Raw genomic sequence first — 21,011 nt, forward strand, 5'->3', positions numbered from 1 at the left:
TAATAATCTTTGCTATAATAATTGTTATAAAAATAACCAATCTTTGTTATAAGCAACTGCCAACTACGAATATACTCATAGTAGGAGTTGTCATAAAACATGTTATTGCAAAAACCAAATATAACTCGTATAATTAATAAAGCAAATAAAATTTATCTAAATTCAATATCTTTCCCATAAATACACATTTTGTATATTTATTTTACAATTAATTAATTAAAATTTGTTGTTGTGATGGAATCGTTTGTGAAAATGTTAAGAAACATGTGAGAACTTTTAAAGTTTCAGTGCATATTTTTATTTAATGTTTCTTTTTCAGGAAAAAAATTCTATTGATGGAGAGATTTGAAAGATAGGACTGATTAAAAAAGTATCCCCTTTTTATTGTGAAATGTTATAATTCCAGTTCGTAAATATTAATCTGCATATTTTTGTATCTTCTGTGCCTTTAAAAGTTTTTCTGAAAATGGTAAGAGTGTCTGCTTTTCACTATATATGTGTATAATAAATGTAAATGTTTGTGAAATGAAATTATTTCTTGGATAATTTTAACATATTTAAATAGACATTCCTTTTTCTCAGACTGTTATACCAGAAAACAGTAATCTTCAATTATCATATTTGTTTAAACCATGTGCAAACTTCTTAAGATACATAAAAGTGATTATCATATTTGTTTAAACCATGTGCAAACTTCTTAAGATACATAAAAGTGATGCAAATACACAAATGAAGTATAATAAACATGCAAGATTTGTTAAAAACATTATGCAACCTAAATGAACAAAAGTCCCGATATTTTGATTGTGAATGCTTTTTGCAGAAAATTAATCTAATGCAGAGATGAAAGTTTGTGTCTGCTGCAGCTTTCTGATATTCATTCTCCAAAATCATTTCTTTTCTCCTGAAATAAAATATTATCATATACTGTAACAGACAACATTTTTTTCTAACATTGATGTGGCATGCACTCTAAGAGTTCCAAGTCTTCTCTAGAACGTTCAACTATCATGCTGTCTATAGCTTGTTTCTGAATGTATTGGATCTTATACATGAACAGCATTTCTGATCAGAGCTTGTAAATTTTTTTCTGTATTCATATTGATAAATCAGCCACTGGAATTTACCAGCAGGTTAAAGAACATGCACTTATACATTTTAAAGTAAATTATAATTCTAACCTTATATATAAAGTTTATGAAACGCTGAACAGTTCAGCATTGCAGTTCCACTTAGTGATATTGTTCGTGCGTTAGACTGAATGCACAAGTTGAATAAAAGTTTAATAAAATTTATTTTTATTAAAAGAAATATAACAGAATGCTGGAATTTTCCTCAGAGATATTCGTACAATTACACAATATCACATATTATAATCAGTAGTTACACTTTACACCAGGATTTCTTTTTTCAGTCGTAAACCCTTTTTATCACCGAGATTTTTTCGCGACACCCGGAACCCCATAATATTTAAAAAAATTTTGTGGAACCCCATAAGTATTGCACAAATCTGACACACGCGTGAGTGAAACTCAATTTTTTCACTTGTACTGAAATATACTATTGCAGTTTTAGTTCATTAAATTTAATTTCTAATTTTTAAAACATAGAACAATGTGAAAATTTTAAATATGTAACAGACAAAATGACATCGTCACGAGCAAACCAAGGAAAATGAACGTTTTATTATAAAAAGAATGCGTTGAAACGTTTTCATTTTCTTCTTTGTCTGCATTATCTTATCTTTTATCTATTTTCAAACACATTGTGTAAAAATATTTGGTAATTGTAAAATTATGATAATAATTTAAAGAAATATCAAAACTGCTAAAATTTTTGGCGACCTCCGACGTTAAATAGAATGTAAAGCACAGCACAGAGAAAGCAGCTAATCTGATCAACAATAACAACAGCAGCTAACTAAACAACTGAGCTGAGATGTCTTTCTTCCGCTTTTTAAAGCTTTCAATTGGTCGCAAGAATATTCTAGTAATTTCTTTGCTTCTCGAGATTTCTGGAAATCAGCAACAGGATGGAATTACGGTTACAACTAACACAGTAGCCAGTTATATTTGTTCAATTTCAATCCATTTATTCAGTGTTAAATGAACGTGCTCATATATTTTAACTTTTCTGGCGAACTTTCTCTTAAAATTTATTGCGTGCTGCATTGCATGGGAAAATAAAATTAATATTAGTTATAATTCTACTAAAATTGGCTATCTAAATACAAAATTTGTAACACATTCCCCTTCCCAAAGACTGCACATCCTGCACAGTACAATCCTTGGACAAGAAGCCAAACTTACAACAAAGGCATCGATGCAATAATAAACATTACATTACAGTAACAAACAACACAATAATTGCAATAAGTAACATAAAACAAATCAAATACAAAATCAATAAATGAGTGCACAAATTTAGAAACAAAAAAGGACCATGGTCTTATACTATTTACATTATATATACTATGTATTATGGCCATAGTAAGGAGCTAGCCTGTCAGAATGAATGACTTTAGGCGCAGAGGTTGATGACTTAACAGATCTGAACTACAACGTCATTCAGCCTGTTTAAGACAGTGTAACAACCATCCCACGGTGATTGTAGTTCAGGACCAAGTCCTTTCCATCAAATTGGATTCCACAACCACACCTTGTCTCCTACATTGAGTCAGATGTCCAGTAGCTGTGATGTTGTAGTAGGTCTTCATCTTTTCTGTTGCCAAGTTGGCTCGCTTTCGTCCAAAATTGTGCATTATTTCAAACTGGGCCTGGAGATCTTGGACGTACTGCTCAGGCGATCAAACAAGAAATCACAAAGCATACAAAGGTCACAACCAAAGTCTATCTGAGATGGGGAATAGCTGGTAGTCTCGTGGACAGCACAGCGATAAGCCAGTAAAAAGAGAGATAACTTCTTGTCCCAGTCCTGTTGGTATCTGAAAACCACCAATGAGAGGTTATTGAGGATAGTTCGATTAAACCTCTCTACCATGCCATCGGACTGAGGATGTAAAGGAGTCATTTGAGTTTTGTCAATGCAGAGTTCTTTTATTACAACTGAGGAAAAATTCCTTCTTGATCAGAATGTAACTGAAGAGGCACTCCGATCGTGGAAATCCAATGCTATATCATCACCTCTGCTACTGTGACAGCCTCTTGATCAAGAATAGGATACGCTTAAGCCACTTGATGAAAGAACCCATGGCAGCAGTTCGTGGCAGAGGTTTCAGGATGTCAAAGGCGATACATTCAAAAGGTACTCCTACATTGTAACGTTGCAGCTTGCCTCGGCTTGTTTCTTTGGTTCTTTCCGACCTGTACAGGCATTGTAAGATCGGCACCACTTTTCAACATTATCCTTTGCATTACTCCAGTAGAAGTGTTCACGACTTATCTGCAAAATCTTCATAATTCCGAGGTGGCCTCCTGTACGGCTGCTATGTAATTCTTTAAGGACATTAGGTAACCAGGACTGCCTTTCCATCATCTGTTTCGAATTTCCAGTATAAGACGCCATCTCGAATGTGGAGCGACTCCCAGAGATCCCTGTATTGTTTTGTCATCAGACTACAGATCGAAATGTCCTGCCAGGTAGGTTTTTCTGTTTGAAGACTCCATTAAATGAATTATGGGTTTAATGTTGCTATCTTCCAGCTGGTCTTTTCTGACTTTTGTCACTCCATGGATCTCAATCAGTCGATGTTGTAACTTGTTGTAAGACAGGACTCGGCAGGTTCTGTTTTTCTTCGACCCTAGTGCGATATTGGCAGCTGTGTGGGCAGAGTCTTCCAGACAAGGTGTCAGTGTTTCCACGTGAGGATCTGTTCTTATGATGCATCATTATGGCCTCAAATGCTGAAAGCAGTTTATTGTTTATGAAGTCTAAAGAAAAATTTAATTTTTTAGAAAGTCCAATCCAAGCATGCAAGGATATGTAATATCTGCTACATATGCCATGTGATGGTAGGCAGCACTTACAAATGTGATGCTTACGTTTAACTTTCTATCAGCCGCGTTTTTATCACCAGACACAGTCTGAAGGGTAATGCAACATGGTATCCAAATGAGTTTATCTTATTGTTGAGCTAAATCTTTCCAAATTGTGGCAACATTGGCTCCTGTGTCAATGATCATATTTCAAGGAACTCCATCGATATGCCTATTGATGAATAGTCCATAACTGTTGCCACTCGGTGCAGAAATCTTGAGTGCTTTAAAATGCGGTTTTTCATTGTCGCTGAAATTCCGCTCCACGAGATGGCCACTAATTTGTTTCCTGCATTGTCACTGGGAAATGATCTAATTTTCCATGCCCTGGGGTGTTCTGCAGTTCATGCATACGTGGCGTTCACTGCCGTAGTTCCAGCACTTAAAGGACAGTTTCATGTCACTCCTGTTCCATCTCAAGGCACTGAGTTATCTGCTTAATTCATCTGTCTTATTTTCTGTGGCCTGGGGTGTTCTGCTGTTTCGTTTTATGTGGCCCTCAGCACCACATTTCCCATTCTTTAGAGCAAGTTTGTTCTTACTCACTACTAATATCAAAGCATTGACTTAAATGGATAAATTATCTAAATTAGCTATCACATGATCCACTGGCTCCTAGACTTGAGTAGCTGTGATTGGCTGGCGGTCTGTGCGAGTTGCTTGCTGTGCTGCCTTGAATTTTATGTACACTAGTGCTCATCATACAACCATTGACATCCATCATTCTAAAAAATTTCTGTATTTCGGGATCCCAGATGCCATCAATAAAGTACTGCAGGGAAAGGATTTCCCTTCTTTCTCTCGGGCATTCTGAAAAGACGAGATGAGACAAGCCTTTCAACATCCATGGTGAGCTCTTGGACTGTTCCATAGGCGGGAATTTAATTGAAGCTTGCTGTAATCTTTTACAGACTTCTCACCAGAGTGCAGCTCCAATGAGCCAGATAGAACTTCGAAGTCTTAGTCTGTGTTTTTCTGGAAGAGTATGAAAAATACTTGCAGCTTCTGCTCTCGGAGAAGCAGTTAGATAACAGGCCTTACTTTGGGAATCTCATCCATTCACTTCCGCCACTAGAAAATTGTGTCTTATACACTTGCCAGGAGGTCTTCCCATCATATGTGGATAGCTTCAAAAAGGAACAAGCTGGCATGGGTAGAAATTTAAAACCATCAGAATTGTTTCCTGCTGTCGCTATGCACTTCTTTAAGATATGAACTTCTTAGGTAACTGCAGCAGAAACCCTATCAGCAATTTGTTGTTGGATGGCAGAAACTCTTCCTTCTATTCATTGATTCACAGCAGAAACTCTTTTTTCTGATTTTTCTTTTACAGAAGTACCTCTTATCTTCTATTTGTTCTTTTACAGTAGAAACTCTCTCTCTTCAGTGTGTCCAACTTTATTTTCAACAGCATTCATTCTGCCTTTGATGGCCTCAAATTTGTTTCCTATTTTACAGGTAAATCTCTTTTTTTATTCCTCAAAATGTGCTTTCATCTCTTCTGCAACAGATACTTGACCAGCTTCCATCTTTTCTTGAATAATTTTTATCACCTCTTTAACGAACTTTTGTCCAGCTTTCATTTCTTCCTTAAATGCAGCAAAGCAACAAGCTGTCTTACCAGCTCCTTGTTACTGGCATTCAATCCCACTTCTCACACCAAAAAGTGTTTGTTGCATACGTATAGGTTCGTAATAGATTGAATGCACAAGTCTGATAAAAGGTTAATAAAAGTTATTATCAAAAGAAATATAACAGAATGCTGGAATTTTCCTCGGGGATGCTCATATAATTACACACTATAATCGGTAGGTATACTTTAAACTACTAAAAACTTTAAATAGAACACGAAGCACAGCACAAAAAAAGCTAATCCGATCAACAATAACAACAGCAGCTAACTAAACAACTGAACTATCTCTTTCCGACTTTTTAAATCTTTCAATCAGTCCAGAGAGAGTTCTAGTAATTTCTTTGCTTCTCGAGATTTCTGGAAACCAACAAGAGGATGGAATTATGGTTACAGCTAGCTAATCCGATCCCACTGTGAATTTGGGAAAAAAAAAATAAATAGTTATAACAGCTAGCTAAACAACTGAGATGAGATGTTCTCTGTCTTTTTATAGCTTTAAATTGGTCGCAAGAGATTCTAGTAAGCAAGGAGTAGAATTACGGTTACAGCTAACATAGTAGTCAATTACATTTATCCAAATTAAATATTAATTACCAAGATAAACTTTTATTCAATGTTAAATGCACATTCTCTTACATTTTTACTTTATTGGCATAGCTTTCTGTTAAATTTTATTACGTGCTTCATTGCACAGGGAAATAAAACAATTTTAATTCTACTAAAATTAGCTATCTAAAATACCAAATTCGTAACAATATGTTAGCAGGTCCTAAAGATCTAGATCATGGCATGAAAGCATACCCGCTATATATGGATTATATCAAGCTTACAGAATGCTTTGTTGCTACTCAACTTGTAGCAACCAACACTGTGGCATAAACTAGATGGCACATTATCATCAGGATATTGTAAAAAGGTGTGCTCAGGTGCTTAAGGCATTGTGTTGCTGTTAGCAAAGGCAATAGCATGAGTCTTTTAATGTTGTATCCCATTTACAGTGAATTTTGGTGTACTGACCTCACAAATACATCGCTGCCACATTCTACATTGAATGCAGATATCATTTCACACACTTTAATGTGGCTGTTGACACAGACAGTTCTGGTCAGATGTTGCTCATCATGGTTGTTAAGTATCTGTAGCTACTACAGTGTCTGGATGAAGCTTTTTGAAGTTCTTACTATGAAGTAAAAACAGACTGTATTCTTACTAACAGACATGGCACTATTTGCAGTATGTGAATTAATCTCTTTAGCTGTAAGAGAGAAGAAATCTGTAATACTATTTGATATGTGTGTGTTTAGAAGATGAAAAATGTGTAAATAAAAATTTTAATTTGCAGTAATCCCTGAACTCTCATTTCTCCTTTCCATCTTTAAATGGAGGCTGTTTGTAAAAAAACTGCTCTAAACTACATCACTTCAAAATTAATCATTCTTGTATGATTCTAAATATTAAGACTCTTGCATGATCTAAACATTAGACCAGTGGTGCTGATACTAAGCATATTGCCAGTGCGTCGCACATACGTGGTTAAGAATGGACATGCAGAGTGTGTTTATTACAGTGTAGAATTCATGTTAGAATGTGCTTCTGATGAATAAAAAACATATTAATTGGGGACTATTTAACATATCTTTTATGCATTAAAAACTAACTCCCTTATTTATCAATAACTTCTAAGTTATTATAAATATACAAGGTGAGATTGAAAAGTAAGGTGACTGATGCCATTATAATAACTGTATTATACATTTACATATAATTTCATCACTGTCCATCAAAGGAGTTCCCACCTTTTACTACACTTCTGACTATGTTCATACAAGTTCTGGAAACTTTTGAAAAAGTCCTTCTTTGAGACTGTGTTAAGTTCCTTGGTAACAGCAGCTTGAGTATCTGAGATGCTTGAAAATGGATGTACCTTTAGTGGCAATTTCAGTCGTGGAAAGAGGAAAAAGTCTGCTGGTGCAAGATCAGGAGAATAAGGACGGTGAAATAACTCTAACCTTTTGCTGCACAAGTAACCATCTTAACACATAATTGCAGTATGAGGGAGTAAGCATCGCAGATATTCAAGCTGCTGTTACCAAGGGATATAACAGTCTCAAAGGAGGACTTTTTCTAAAAGTTTCCTGAACTTGTATGAACACTGTCAGAAGTGTATTGTAGACGGCGGGAACTACTTTGAAGGACAGTGATGTATTCATATGTAAATATATAATACAGTTATTATTATGACATCAGTCACCTAACTTTTCGGTCTCACCTTGTATGTATTCAGGTTTTATAAACAAAATACAAAATCTATTATGTAATTTTCATATTTTACGAAGCAATGAGTAGAACCAACTTAATTGAAATTTATTTAGAAGAATTAATTTTTCCGCGTGCAGTGTGACAAATAGAATTTTGTTATATTTTTCCCTGAAAGTTTATGAAAAGTGTATCATACCTAAATAACAAATCATCTCAAAATGATAAAATTTCTTCAAAAAATATCCTTATGTTAAAAAAATGATCTGAAAATCTGAGCATGAGAGTTTTTTTATTTGGATCTTGATAAAAGGACCCCCCCCCTAAAAAATAGCCACGAGAACAATTTCAGTGTATGTACATTGCGAAAAAAAAAATTTCAAAAGGGTCAGTTTTATATCTCCTGTTCTACAAGGCCGATTGACGAAATTCAAATTGCATTTTTCATGTGTCGAAAGCGCGACTTGGGATATATATATATATATATAAGATTTATGTATAGCCTTGTTCTTATGTAGGTATTTTGACACAAAATCGGATTTTTTCTGAAATGACATGCCCATTTTTTCCCACATATTAAATTTTGTAATTTTTGGTGAGAAATTTAAAACTTTATCTTGCCATATTTTTTTGAGTTTGCACCAAATTCACTTGGCGAACTTCTTAATTCATAGCAACCTATTTTCAAAAATAGTCATTGTTCATACTTTCAAATAATTTTAACAAAGTGCATAAACCACATCTTCATTATTATTGCTTATAAGAAATACACCAAATTTCAAGACGCGCCGAAATGTAAATTCAGGTATATCTTAGGAACTATGGAACTTTTTTTTTTTTTTGAAGGCATGCTCAGAAATACATGTACTTCAAGATGATGGCAAAACTTTTATAGCTTATAATTCAAATTTTTTTTTGAAAAAATAATATAAATTATTTAAAAATACAAATTTTAAAAGTAAATCATAAAAAATAGGAAAATTTTATTTGGAATGAACCTAAATTTCGAAATAGAAAAGAAAGAATGAAATAAGTTTAAGGAAAAAAGAGATATTAAATATATATCAAATTTAATTAACATTGAGGAGCTAAAATTTTGAGAACTTAATTTTTTAAAAACTACTCGTGAAATTTTCACAAAACTTGGCAGTTTGGCGTAAGTCCCCTTTTTTTTATTTGCGCAGCATACAGTTTTTTTTTCATTTAATACATTTTTGTGACTATGATTCATATAATAAAAGAAAGAATGGAAAAAAAAATGTCCATGAACACAGTAATATTTGGAAGGTTTCTGAAATTATCTAGACGCGAGTGGCTCTGATTATTAATAAAACATTGAGTAATGTTGCCAAAAAATTACCATAAAAAATACAGGACTTTTTTTATGAAAATTACTTTATTAACAAAATGTTTTACAAAAATATAAAACATTCATTAAAACTGTAAATTGGTGTATAGAAACATATACGACTAGATATTCATTTAAGTGAAAAATGCAAATATTAAAAGATCAGCTGTTTTTAATTTACACATAAAAATTTATATTCTTTACTTTGCATGAAATACAACACAACAAGTCAGTTACAAAGTAATTTATGCAAATAATTCAACAACAATCAAAATCTTGAAAAATCCGAAGAAAGAAAAATAACAGGCAACAAAAACACCATGACTTGTTAAAACATACAGTAATTTACATTTTAAATTTTGCATAATAAAGTCATCAAAATTTGAAAATTCATCAATTATTAAAAATATTTCCTGTAACAATATTAGAATTCATAGGAGTAAGGTTTAATATGACTAAGCTTGAATTAATAATTTTGATTGAGCTGCTCTTGATTCCTGCATAACAACATTCGTAACTGAGACTAGACTGAACAATAAATAATTCGTAAAAGTAAAATTTAATATGACTAGCTTTAATTAATAATTTTGATTGAGCTGCTTTTGATCCCATATAATCACATTCAGACTAGACTGAAAAATGGATAAATATTCATTTTATCCGATTTACAACTTTTAATCTCATATGCAACTGTTATTTGATATGACTAGATTGATATGAAATTTTTAATTTTAATGGACTAAATAATGTAATTTTGAATAAATTCTTTGAATTTAAGACATTTTCATTTATCATGGAAGAACTGCCCTGCTTATATAAATCAAATCAAACTTATCTGAACTACATGAGCTGATACAGAAAGCATGTATTAAAAAGTATGATCACCAAATCCAAACTTGGATGATACTAAGCTGTCAACACTTGATGCAGAATTATCCAATCTTGGTTGAATATTTTTTGTTGTGAACACTGACCTTTGTAACACTTGACTATTTTTCAATGGCGCTGGTTGAAAAGATGTGCTGGGAGTTGCATTATTTGTGTCATTCATTTTAGTGGGTTTAACAGCAGTAGGTAAATGAAGAACATCAGATTCTAAATTTGAAGAATGGGCTCTGAAATGGCACCTGAATTCCTATAAGAAGATAACATAAAATTAGAAAGCTCTATACAAAATCCAGATTATTATGACTAAAAGCCAAAATTTATTTTATACCTCCAGAAGTTATGCATTCAAGTACATGCTATGTGTGTGTAAAGTAAGTGTATGTGTCTTTGAAGCTGAGTAGTATTGAATGTTTGAATTATCAGATACAGAATTTTGTTTTATCCTCAAAAAAAGCTAAATATTAACTGTAATCCTGTAATTACTGCATTTTAAGTAACTGAGAAAAAATAATTAAATTATACATTGCTTTTGAATTTTAAATCAGGATTTAAAATATAGAAACTTATAATTGGGTACCCAGAAATCTATTTAGTGTTATCTTTCCAAATTATACATTGCTTTTGAATTTTAAATCAGGATTTAAAATATAGAAACTTATAATTAGGTACCCAGAAATCTATTTAGTGTTATCTTTCCACAATGATTACTAAGAAAACCCATGTTTATGATGAAAAAATGCAAGACTTAAAAAAAAAATTTCTAATCTCGACTGTGGTATTTTTTAACTGACATATACGATATCAATTGGAATGTGCAGAATTCTAATTTTGTGCCTGATAATACAGTAAATTTGTTTAGCATAATATTTTTTGCAACAATTTTCTCTGTTAAGAAACCTCTATTAATAAGATTACATATATAGTACTTTCATTCTTTGAATAATAATATCCAGAGTTCGTCGCGGTCCTTACAAGTGCTTATAAGTCCTTATATTTGAAAATGAAATATAAAGGCTCTTATAGGTGCTTACTTTTTTTAAAGCCCTTATTTTTGTTTTTAGTGCTTATTTTTTTGCTTTTAGTGCTTTTTTCAATCCTTTTTTTTTTAATGAACTCACATTTTTTCACCGTACCAAAGCCGAAACTAAATAAACAACTTTTCTTCCTAATATGCAATGTCAGATGGTGAATCATACTCCCGGAAATTGTTTTTCACCCCTTTCTCTGCATTAACGTAACCTATGGTGCGCGCGAGAGTACAGACAGGTGCACGTCGTGCTATTGGTAAAAAAATTGCGAAAACGGTAGAAAATTCCGGTACATTCGGTATGCATTCTCGTTCCGCATGGTCATTTCATATTCGTGTTTATTACGATCGTTATACAGTCAAAAGTCGTTAATCCGGACTCGTCGGGACTTCGGCGATTCCGGATTATCGATCATCAGTTTAAATCTGGTAATATGGCATGCAGAAATTACAAAATTAAAAATATGAAACCGTAATTTATGAAATAAAGAACAATTATGATCTAAAGGGTATCAAAATTTACAAAAAGAAAAGCTTAATATTTATTTGTTAACTTTATTAAACATTTCCTTCAATGTAAGTTGCTTCGTTTCATGTGATAATACTTTCTCTTTAATTCTATTAAACAGACATAATTTCTTGTTTAGTTACAAAGTTCCGCTGATCAAGTCCTATAATTGCTGTGTTGAGAATACCGACTAATTTGTCAATCGAAATGTTTTCGTTTTCAATAACCTCTGGGTCACTTTCTTCACTATCGGAAGCGAATTATAATGACGAGGAACTTGATTTAAATCATATCAAAGACAGAATGAAATACTACACTTAGTATGGAATTATAAACCAAATAAAATAAAAACATCTGCCCTGAAGATAAGGATAGTGCTGACAGATCAACTTCCAATCCGCCGCGTGAAATTGATAAACAGATTTCGGATCTCAAAACATACTTTCGCTTTGTAGATACAAATTACATATTAGTAAATATATATCGGAAATTCTATTTGACATAATCTTTCTAATCTATCATAATCTAATAATGACGTTTCTGCCCCCCCCCCTCTGCCGCAGAGCAGCGTGAAATTGATAAACAGATTTCGGATTTCAAAACATACTTTCGCTTTGTAGTAAATATATATCGGAAATTCTATTTGACATAATCGAAAGTTCAAGCTTACTTTTATAAAATTGCTCTAAGAGTCTGCAAAAAATAATAAGCCGGATCCAATTCGAAGATTAAGGAACAACGCAATCGGCAACATTAACTGAATTAGATAACTTTAGCTTAGCGTATAACTCCGTTACAATTTAAACGCGCATGCGCACAAACGTATTCGCAGCCGTAAGGGTCTTACGCGCTCTCGTAAACGCCTGTGCGCATGCGTGAACGCGACGCATGCGCAGAAAGTTTGTAGCTTTGAGGTCCGGATTATAGATCATTCCGGATTATGGTTGTCCGAATTAACGACTTTTAACTGTATTATGAGCATATTCATGAATATTTATAATAATATAGTTGCAGTAACTGGTGAAGTATAGATAAACTTCCAAAAAATGGGTGTGTTTTTACACAGATTAGCTTTCTAAGGAATAATATTCGGAATGGCTTAAATAAAAGGAAAGTAATCGAATAGTCAAAATAATTTCATTTTTTTTTCTGCCAATACATTATAAAGTACGGAGGTTCTCCCCTTTCTCCATAAAATCTCTAATATTGAAGCATCAGACTTTTTTTTTTTTTTTTTGTCACTGTCCAATCTGGATTGAATAGAACTAAAAGTTTTTGTGGTCTACCCAACCTAAGCGAAGATTGATTCTATTCTGGAAATTTAACGCAGTCTGTTGAAAATTAGAATCAGAAACTCCCCAGATTAGTAAGTCTCTTTCTTTTCCTTTATTCTCCGAATACCGGCAGCTGTTGATTCCGATTGCGTAATATCACACGTGGAAGAATTACGCCGCACGTATTGCGCAATAACGTTTGTGGTATTTTGCAGAGATAATAATTAATTTTGATGTTCAGCCTGAGATTTGTTTATGAACACCTAAAAGTTTTACTGTGCTTTCTAAGCAGAATATTTCTCAGTTCCGTTGGTCTATTTTTATGTGATGCACATATTGAAATGTCAAAATCATTTATTTAGCTGAGAAATCTAAAGAACGGCTACAATCTCCCCCACTCCTCTTTTTCCAGTTTAACCGGAATATTCGACAATTTCCGAGTATGCGGGTTAGTTAAGCTTTTACTGTTAAAGGATGACTGCATGAAGCAATTTCCATCTTCTGATTTCAGAAATGTTCCTCTTTTTTACTTAATTTACTTTGCTTGGAATATATGTTAAGGAAAAACTGTTATGCAATGAAAATTTAGAAAATGTTCAGAATTTTGATTAAAGTTAAATTATTTAAATATTAATATGAGTGGAAAAATAAATGTAATATAGTTTAGTTTTGCATAGTTTTTTTTCCTCTCATTGTAAACTAATTCTGCAAGTTGAACTGTCAATTAAAATTAAAAAAAAAAAGTTAATTGCTTTCCATGGTTGAGGTAATGCTCATTCTCTTAATAAATATTGCATTGCTCATATTTTAAATTACAAGTCTAATTTTTCTTTTAAGGTTATGCAGTTGTGTATAATGTAATTAGACAGGTGCTTTTTTTTTTTCCTTAAAATGTGCTTGAAAAGTGCTTATAGGTGCTTATTTTTTTAACTAAAATGTGGCTACGAACCCTGATATCAATAACATCAACAACTTGAGAGTTCAATATACCAGTTAACAATTTTTTCCCTTTCATTTTCTACATCATGTTTCAATTACGTAAAGCAAGAATATTTTTTCTCCTTTTATTGTTTGCTAACCAGCACCTCCCAGTCCTACAATCCAACTGGCCCATTTGTCATATAAGCATTTTTCAGATAATGTGGGATAATACAGTAAAAAAACAGAAAATAAATAAATAAATATTTTAACATCACCTGTTATTGAGGCAACATAGTCTGGACCTCATTTAACGGATATTTTCTGTGAAATTATCAGGATATTCAGTTCCTCATTAGTATAATTACCATGACGTGTTCAGAAATTTTTTAAATTTTGTTGTTCATTTATAAATTCTAAACCATTGTCTGTTCTCAAACGTTTAATTCTTTTACCAGTTAAATTTTCATACTTAGCTTTAAATTTAGAAAATGCATCAAATACTTCATTTTTTACTTTTAAGAAAATAAGTAAAATACATTCCAGAAAAATCATCCACCAAGATCATAAAATATTTAGACTTAGACCCACCAATTCATTCAATTCGAACAGGGCCACACAGATCCGAATGAATGAATTCTAAAATTTCTGAACTCTGATTAATGTCAATATTTGGATGACTTTTTCTAGTTATTTTACTTATGTCACAAGTTTCACACTTAAAAATCACTTACATCATTAATATTCTTTCATTTTAAGCATATGTTTTGGATTTACTTTGCCAAAGTTCATAATTATCACGAGTGCAATCATTAGAGATGAAACATTCATAATTATAATATGGTTCTAAATTAACTTCAAGCCTACCGTTATTCTTAAATGCTTTAAAAAGTAATTGACATACTAAAAACTAATACAGAATTATTCCTTCATTCAATTTTATATCCTTTATCCTTAATGCAGTGAGTGACAATAAATTATTTCTTAAATCAGGAACATTACTAATAGATAAATTAACAGAAATAGAATTCTTTGTATTTATAGTTTTTGCTTTAACAGTACCAATACTCTCTGAAAGTATTTTTGAATGTTTACGTGCCTGGTAAATCTCCCTCACCTCTGATGTAATATTTTAAAACCAAAAAGAGTCTTTAGCTATGTGTCCAGTCGCACCACTATCCAGTAACCAAATTTTTTCCACGCGTAAGTTGAAGAACGAAATCACTTTCTCTTTCTTCAGAACGAGATGAAACGTACACACTTGTAGGTTTGGATTTCTTTCTTTGTTACCTTTACATAACTCACTTTTTGGATCCTTGTTTCTGTAGTAGCAATATTTCGTGATATGACCAGACCGTCGACAAATGTAACAAATTCTTGGCTTATAGTTTTTATTCCTCCTTGATATGAATGCCTCAGCATTGGTTCCATCAGGTCATTGAATTGTGTGTAGACTCTTAATCACGGAGTATTTCAAGTCCTTCATCAATTGTTTTTCACGCTGAGTTTTTACAATTTCCCTAATTTGAGAGAATTTTCCATGGACTGTGTAAAACATCAATTCCCGAGGAGATACCTCTAGTTCTAGTGATTGGCACTTACATGCTATTCCTCTTGCTTTTGCAATATAATCATTAGCCGACTCGTGCAACTTCATTTCTAAATTTTTTAACTCATTACCGGGATCTATTTTTAGATCTTTGGCTTGTTCCGTAAATGTTGATTTTGTTTTATCCCAAAAAAATTTTTGCATTCTCTTCTGTGGAGAACTGAAGCACCTGTTGATCCGATAGTGAAAGTTTTATCTACGCTATGGCGCAAGCGTTTTTCTCATTCCACAATCTTTCATCTTCGTCATCTAAGTTTTCTGTTTTTACAGTCGAAATTACCGAGTCAGGTCTTTTCAATGATAAGGCAGCTTTTTCAATGCCTAAATAAAATAGTACTCCCCAGCTAATTAGGGAATGTTCACTTCTCTCAGCTTCCACTAAGACAGTTTCGTATTCTACTTGGTTATTACCTCCAAATCTCCTCGATATAACCATGGACTTGCTACCATTTGTTGTTCAGAGGCCCATACTTAGAGTAAAACATCTATCGATTTAGGACAACACACTTTATTTACACAACTAATCAATAAAAAGGGCACACAGCAAATCATACTGACCATCACACAGCACCCACAGCATATCACCATTTCCGTACGCTCAAATGATGGATGTGTTGGGAGAAGAGACAGCTGCGCCAGCATAATTAATACGCATGCGCTTAAGAAAAAAAGTTCGCTCACTTATACCCAACAAATTTAAACACATGTATTAAAATTTAGTTCTGTTTGTAGCAACATAACAGGGCAAATCAGAATTTGTTTAATGAAAATAATTAGATAAAAAATTGTTATTAGACTGATGCATTTTAAGATGTTTGCATGTCTATCAACCATAAAACTTAATCTCATATGCAGTACAGATTTTGGCTCCATATATGAGAGCTCCTGTAATAATAACAAAAAAATATATTTGGGAAATACGAACCTAAACTGTCGGATGCTTTTCCGTCAGTATTAAAAAGAATGAAAGAATATTTGAAATTAGTTCATTGATTTCAATCGACTGCATACTTGTAAAGTGTCCGTATAAAATTTATTAAATAGGACAATTTCATAAATAAACAAGATTCCCATTAGACGGTTATTTTCAAAGCACAAAAAAGTTACTTAGGAACAATTATTTTTGTTGTACTGAATTTCCCTTGATCACTGGTAAGTAATTAATGTATTTATATATTATTTATCCTCATACTGTAATTTGGATGGGTACAACGAACCCAGATATATCGATTAACATTTGGGGATCATGGCTGATACTGACTAAAATTGTAAAAAAAAAACTGTTTTTCTTTTTTTCTGGGAAATGTCACATAAAAGATATCTTTCTTTAAAAGAAATTGTAAATTCTGATGATATTTTTGCATCTGACGATAATAGCCCCATAGATATTGTTGAAATTCCACCAGAACGGGTTGATGAGATTTCAGATAATGGGGATATGGATGACAACGTAATTGATAATGAAGAACCACTTGATGTTCCCGGGTGTGTTGAAATTCACTGTGTGGCAGGATTTGAGGAAAATGTTTTAGTGAATGCAACTGAATCTTCAGCAAATGAAGTAACAAAAGGTACCGGCTTACCACCTGCTAAAACGAGAAAAGAAGTATTGACTTCCAGTTGGAAAAAGAAGCAACCTAAGTACTCGAAACTATATGAAAATTCTGACGTTATAGAGACAAGGCGAAATGATGTCATTAGAAAACTCGGGGAAAATCCCTGGTAGAGTGTTTTGAAATACTTTTTGATAATGAAACTGTCACCTATATTGTCCAGCAGTCTGTAATATATGCCAGACAGAAAAACAATCATCAATTTCAGCTTTCTAATAGCTGCCTAAAAAATTTATTGGAATACTTCTTTTCACTGGCTATCATTCACTTTTGCAAGAACAATAATATTGGTGTAAAGATCAAGACATGAACATTCTGTGTGTTAGAGCATGCATGAGTCAAAATAGGTATCTTTAAATTAAACGGTACCTACATATCAGTGACAACTCCGATTTAGAAAGGATTCCACTAGGTGAACGTGATAACCTCTTCAAGCTTCGCCCATTGATTGACAAGCTGAATGACAAATTTCAACAATTTGGGGTGTTCTCTGAAAGTTTGAGCATTGACGAACAAATGGTTCATTACTATGGACATCACTACCTAAAACAATTTATACATGGTAAGCCAGTGTGGTTTGGGTTCAAACAATAGGCTATTTGTTATCAGACTCAAGTGTATGAAGGCAAATCAAAGAAATTAGGAGATGATGAAAGCATCAGTGGGCTTGGGACATATGTTGTCCTTCAGATGGTATCTATTATTCTTCAGACACCAAATGCTCATAAAGTTTAATTCGACAATTTTTTCACAGGATTTTCTCTGATGAAAAATTTGCAAGACATTGATGTTAGAGCAACGGGAACTCTTCGATTCAAGAGAATAAACAAATGCTCTATTGCAACAAAGAGAAAAGGAAAAAAGAACGCGGGCATATGACTACAGATTTGATTCCCGTAATGGAATTTTAGCTGTCACGTGGAATGATAACAGTTGTGTAAGGCTTCTGTCTAATCATGAAACTATCGAACCAATATCAGATGTGAAGCGATGGAGTAGAACCGAGAAGAAAGATACTCAAGTACCACAACCTAAACTGATATCAGAATATAACGAATACATGGGTGGAGTAAAGAAGATGGATTGGAATGTTCAAAAATACAGAATCAGAATAAGGGGAAAAAAATGGTATTTTCCTTTGCTTACTAATGCCATCGACGTAACACTGGTTAATGCCCACGCACTGTATTGTATTTCAAATGATAAAATTCCATTGCTAGATTTTAGGAGGATGGTTGCTAGAGGATATCTTTCTTTATCTTCAGAACTCTCAGATGCAAAAAAGGATGGAAGGAATTCTTTCACTAAAGCATCAATTAATCGTGTTCCTACTGTTATCAGAACATCTAGTAATCATTATATTGAATGGACCGAAAATGTGCAGTGTGCAAAACAAATGCAAGAAAACAATGTGGAAAATGTAATGTTGGATTACACATACACTGTTTTGAATGCTGGCATTAAAAGTAGATAGTATCAACCATGATCCCCATTTGGGGATCGGACTTAAATTAAAAATTTCTGAAAAAAAAATTGATGCATTCATGAGAAAAACATGTTTTTCTTATTTAGATGTAAAAAATATAAGTTATTTATATATAATATAATATTTATAACAGAAATAAAATAAAAATTGATGAAATAAAAATTTGGCAGTTAATGGGTTAAACAAGGCAAGAACTCAGAATGCTCTAAAACTCTCAACTAGAGAGAGACTTCCTGCTCGCAAGATCTTCACATAATGAGGACAATAACTCGCAGTTCTTATCTTTACCATGCATTCAATATTAATTGTTATACAATAATGTCGATATTGACATTATTGTACTAGTAATAGAGCTTCCCTAAGCAAATCGTAAACCATTCAGTTACCAACCTTTACAAATCACTGTATCAAGGCATATGGTCACCATATTAAAGCAGCATACTGCTGATAACTGTGTTAGCAAAGTAAACTATCAGCAACTTTTCTGATAACTAAATGACATTTATCTCACTTTAAATATTTGCTGAGTCAACTACATCCTCAAATGCATAGGAAAACTTTTCAACTTTACAATGATAAAAACTACTGCTCAGAAATGTCTTTTTAACAGCCTGATTTAACACAACAGATGAATAACGAAATCCCAAACAACTGTCAAATCCATCTTCTCTCTAGCCAACTCCCCAACAAGCACTCCAACACAGAAGCATCTAATTCTCATTTCCAGTAGAGTTTGTGATTCTGTGACAACAGTGTGATTGTGCTTAACCATATGCATTATATTCAGTTCTGCATCTTCAAACGTTTTTTGCAAGTTTCTGCTATTTCAACAGCAGACACATGAAAAAGTAAAGAGGTATGTTTATTGCTGTATTTCCCTGCATTTTGTCTTGACTGTAAATTAATGCATTTAAATAGCTGATTGGTTGAAGGCCTCTGACTGACCTATTTCCCTCAAGGTAAAATGGAACACTGTCGAAAATTTCTTGGAAAATGACAGACCTACAGCTGCACAAGATTGTGACAGATCGGATTCATAGACTAACCTTTAAAATACATCCCATTTGGAAATCCAATTTGATTTAGTTGGCATTACCAGTAAAAACACAAAACTTTCACATATTGTAGTAAATTTAGACACATCAACTTTAACACGTCTTAGATATTATCATAACACCTCCTGAAAATGACAAAGATCTAACTTTTCAACTTTACATATTTAATCATGAAATTTAAAGATTCTGAAGTACAACAAATCTGTAAACTTTTATCAGATTTACAATTAGGTGACAAAAAAAAATTAGTTCCTTTTTGAAACAAATGAAACAATTATTGTTACACAAAATACATGATTTCCTAAACAACTTGTGGACACAAAGACTTACGAAAGCAATTTTATCAGTGTCTGATGCAGATTTAAATTTTCTAGCCCAAATAGCAGATAAAATTTCGGAAGTCGCAAACGAAACACAACCAAGTACTTATGCTACTCACCAAAACACAGAATTATCTCCAAGTTTAATCTTAACAAACAAATACAGAATCTCACTAGGCAAGTTTAATACTCGTCTTCAAAAGAGTACAATCAATATCCAAGATAAAGTGATAACTGCAATTACTCGAAAAGTAGGCAATGTAATTCACCCACAAATCATGCCAACACAGGTTGCAACTTTTGCCATCAAAAGTTTAGAGCTGATGCTAACAAATGCATTTCTTCATGCACTTTTCAGTTGGAAAACTAAATTCAGCTGCTATTCCGAAACAAGTCATGGAACAGATTACATCTATACGACAACCATACAAACCTGAAATTTCTTATTGATACAGGTAGTGACATTTCCTGCATTCCAAGAAAATATATCAGTGCCATTGCTCTTGCTCTACAGCTATTTGCTGCAAATTATAGTACTAAAATGTACAGCATTAATTTATTAAATTTAAATTTAGATCTCAGGCAAAATTTTAATGGAATTTCGTAATAGTTTCAAAAAGAGTTTGAATATATGTTATCAGAGAGAATTTGTTGACCCTGTAAAAGTAACTGGTCATTATCTTTACACATAGTATACAGTCAAAAGTCGTTAATCCGGACTCGTCGGGACTTCGGAAATTCCGGATTATAGATCATCAGTTTAAATCTGGTAAGATGGCATGCAGAAATTATAAAATTAAAAATATGAAACCATAATTTATGAAATAAAGAACAATTATGATCTAAAGGGTATCAAAATTTACAAAAAAAAAAAAAAAAGCTTAATATTTATTTGTTTATTTTATTAAACATTTCTTTCAATGTAAGTTGTTTAAGTTGCTTCGTTTTTTATGTGATAATACATTCTCTTTAATTCTATAAACAGACATAATTTCTTGTTCAGTTACAAAGTTCCACTGTTCAAGTCCTATAATTGCTGTGTCGAGAATACCGACTAATTTGTCAATTGAAATTTGTTCGT

General features: G+C 32.7%; 2 protein-coding genes across 5 annotated transcripts in view; one reads left to right on the forward strand and one right to left on the reverse strand.

Annotated features, from left to right (window-relative positions):
- LOC118201930 (uncharacterized) overlaps positions 1-531 on the forward strand; it is a 155,857-nt gene extending 155,326 nt beyond the window's left edge. For all 4 annotated transcript variants that reach the window (XM_085825751.1, XM_085825750.1, XM_085825753.1 and 1 more), the window contains one exon: positions 320-531. The gene's annotated coding sequence lies outside the window, so the exon portion shown is untranslated. The remainder of the gene's footprint in view (positions 1-319) is intronic.
- Positions 532-9,261: 8,730 nt separating this feature from the next.
- Positions 9,262-21,011, reverse strand: part of LOC118179416 (CBY1-interacting BAR domain-containing protein 1-like) — a 36,299-nt gene continuing 24,549 nt past the window's right edge. The window contains exon 3 of the mRNA XM_085825754.1: positions 9,262-10,367. Coding sequence (XP_085681880.1) covers positions 10,101-10,367 — 267 coding nt within the window. The 3' untranslated portion in view covers positions 9,262-10,100. The remainder of the gene's footprint in view (positions 10,368-21,011) is intronic.

Source organism: Stegodyphus dumicola, chromosome 10, assembly GCF_044657685.1.
Source record: "Stegodyphus dumicola isolate Sdum_Otavi_A_Nest chromosome 10, ASM4465768v1".
Classification (NCBI taxonomy): domain Eukaryota; kingdom Metazoa; phylum Arthropoda; class Arachnida; order Araneae; family Eresidae; genus Stegodyphus; species Stegodyphus dumicola.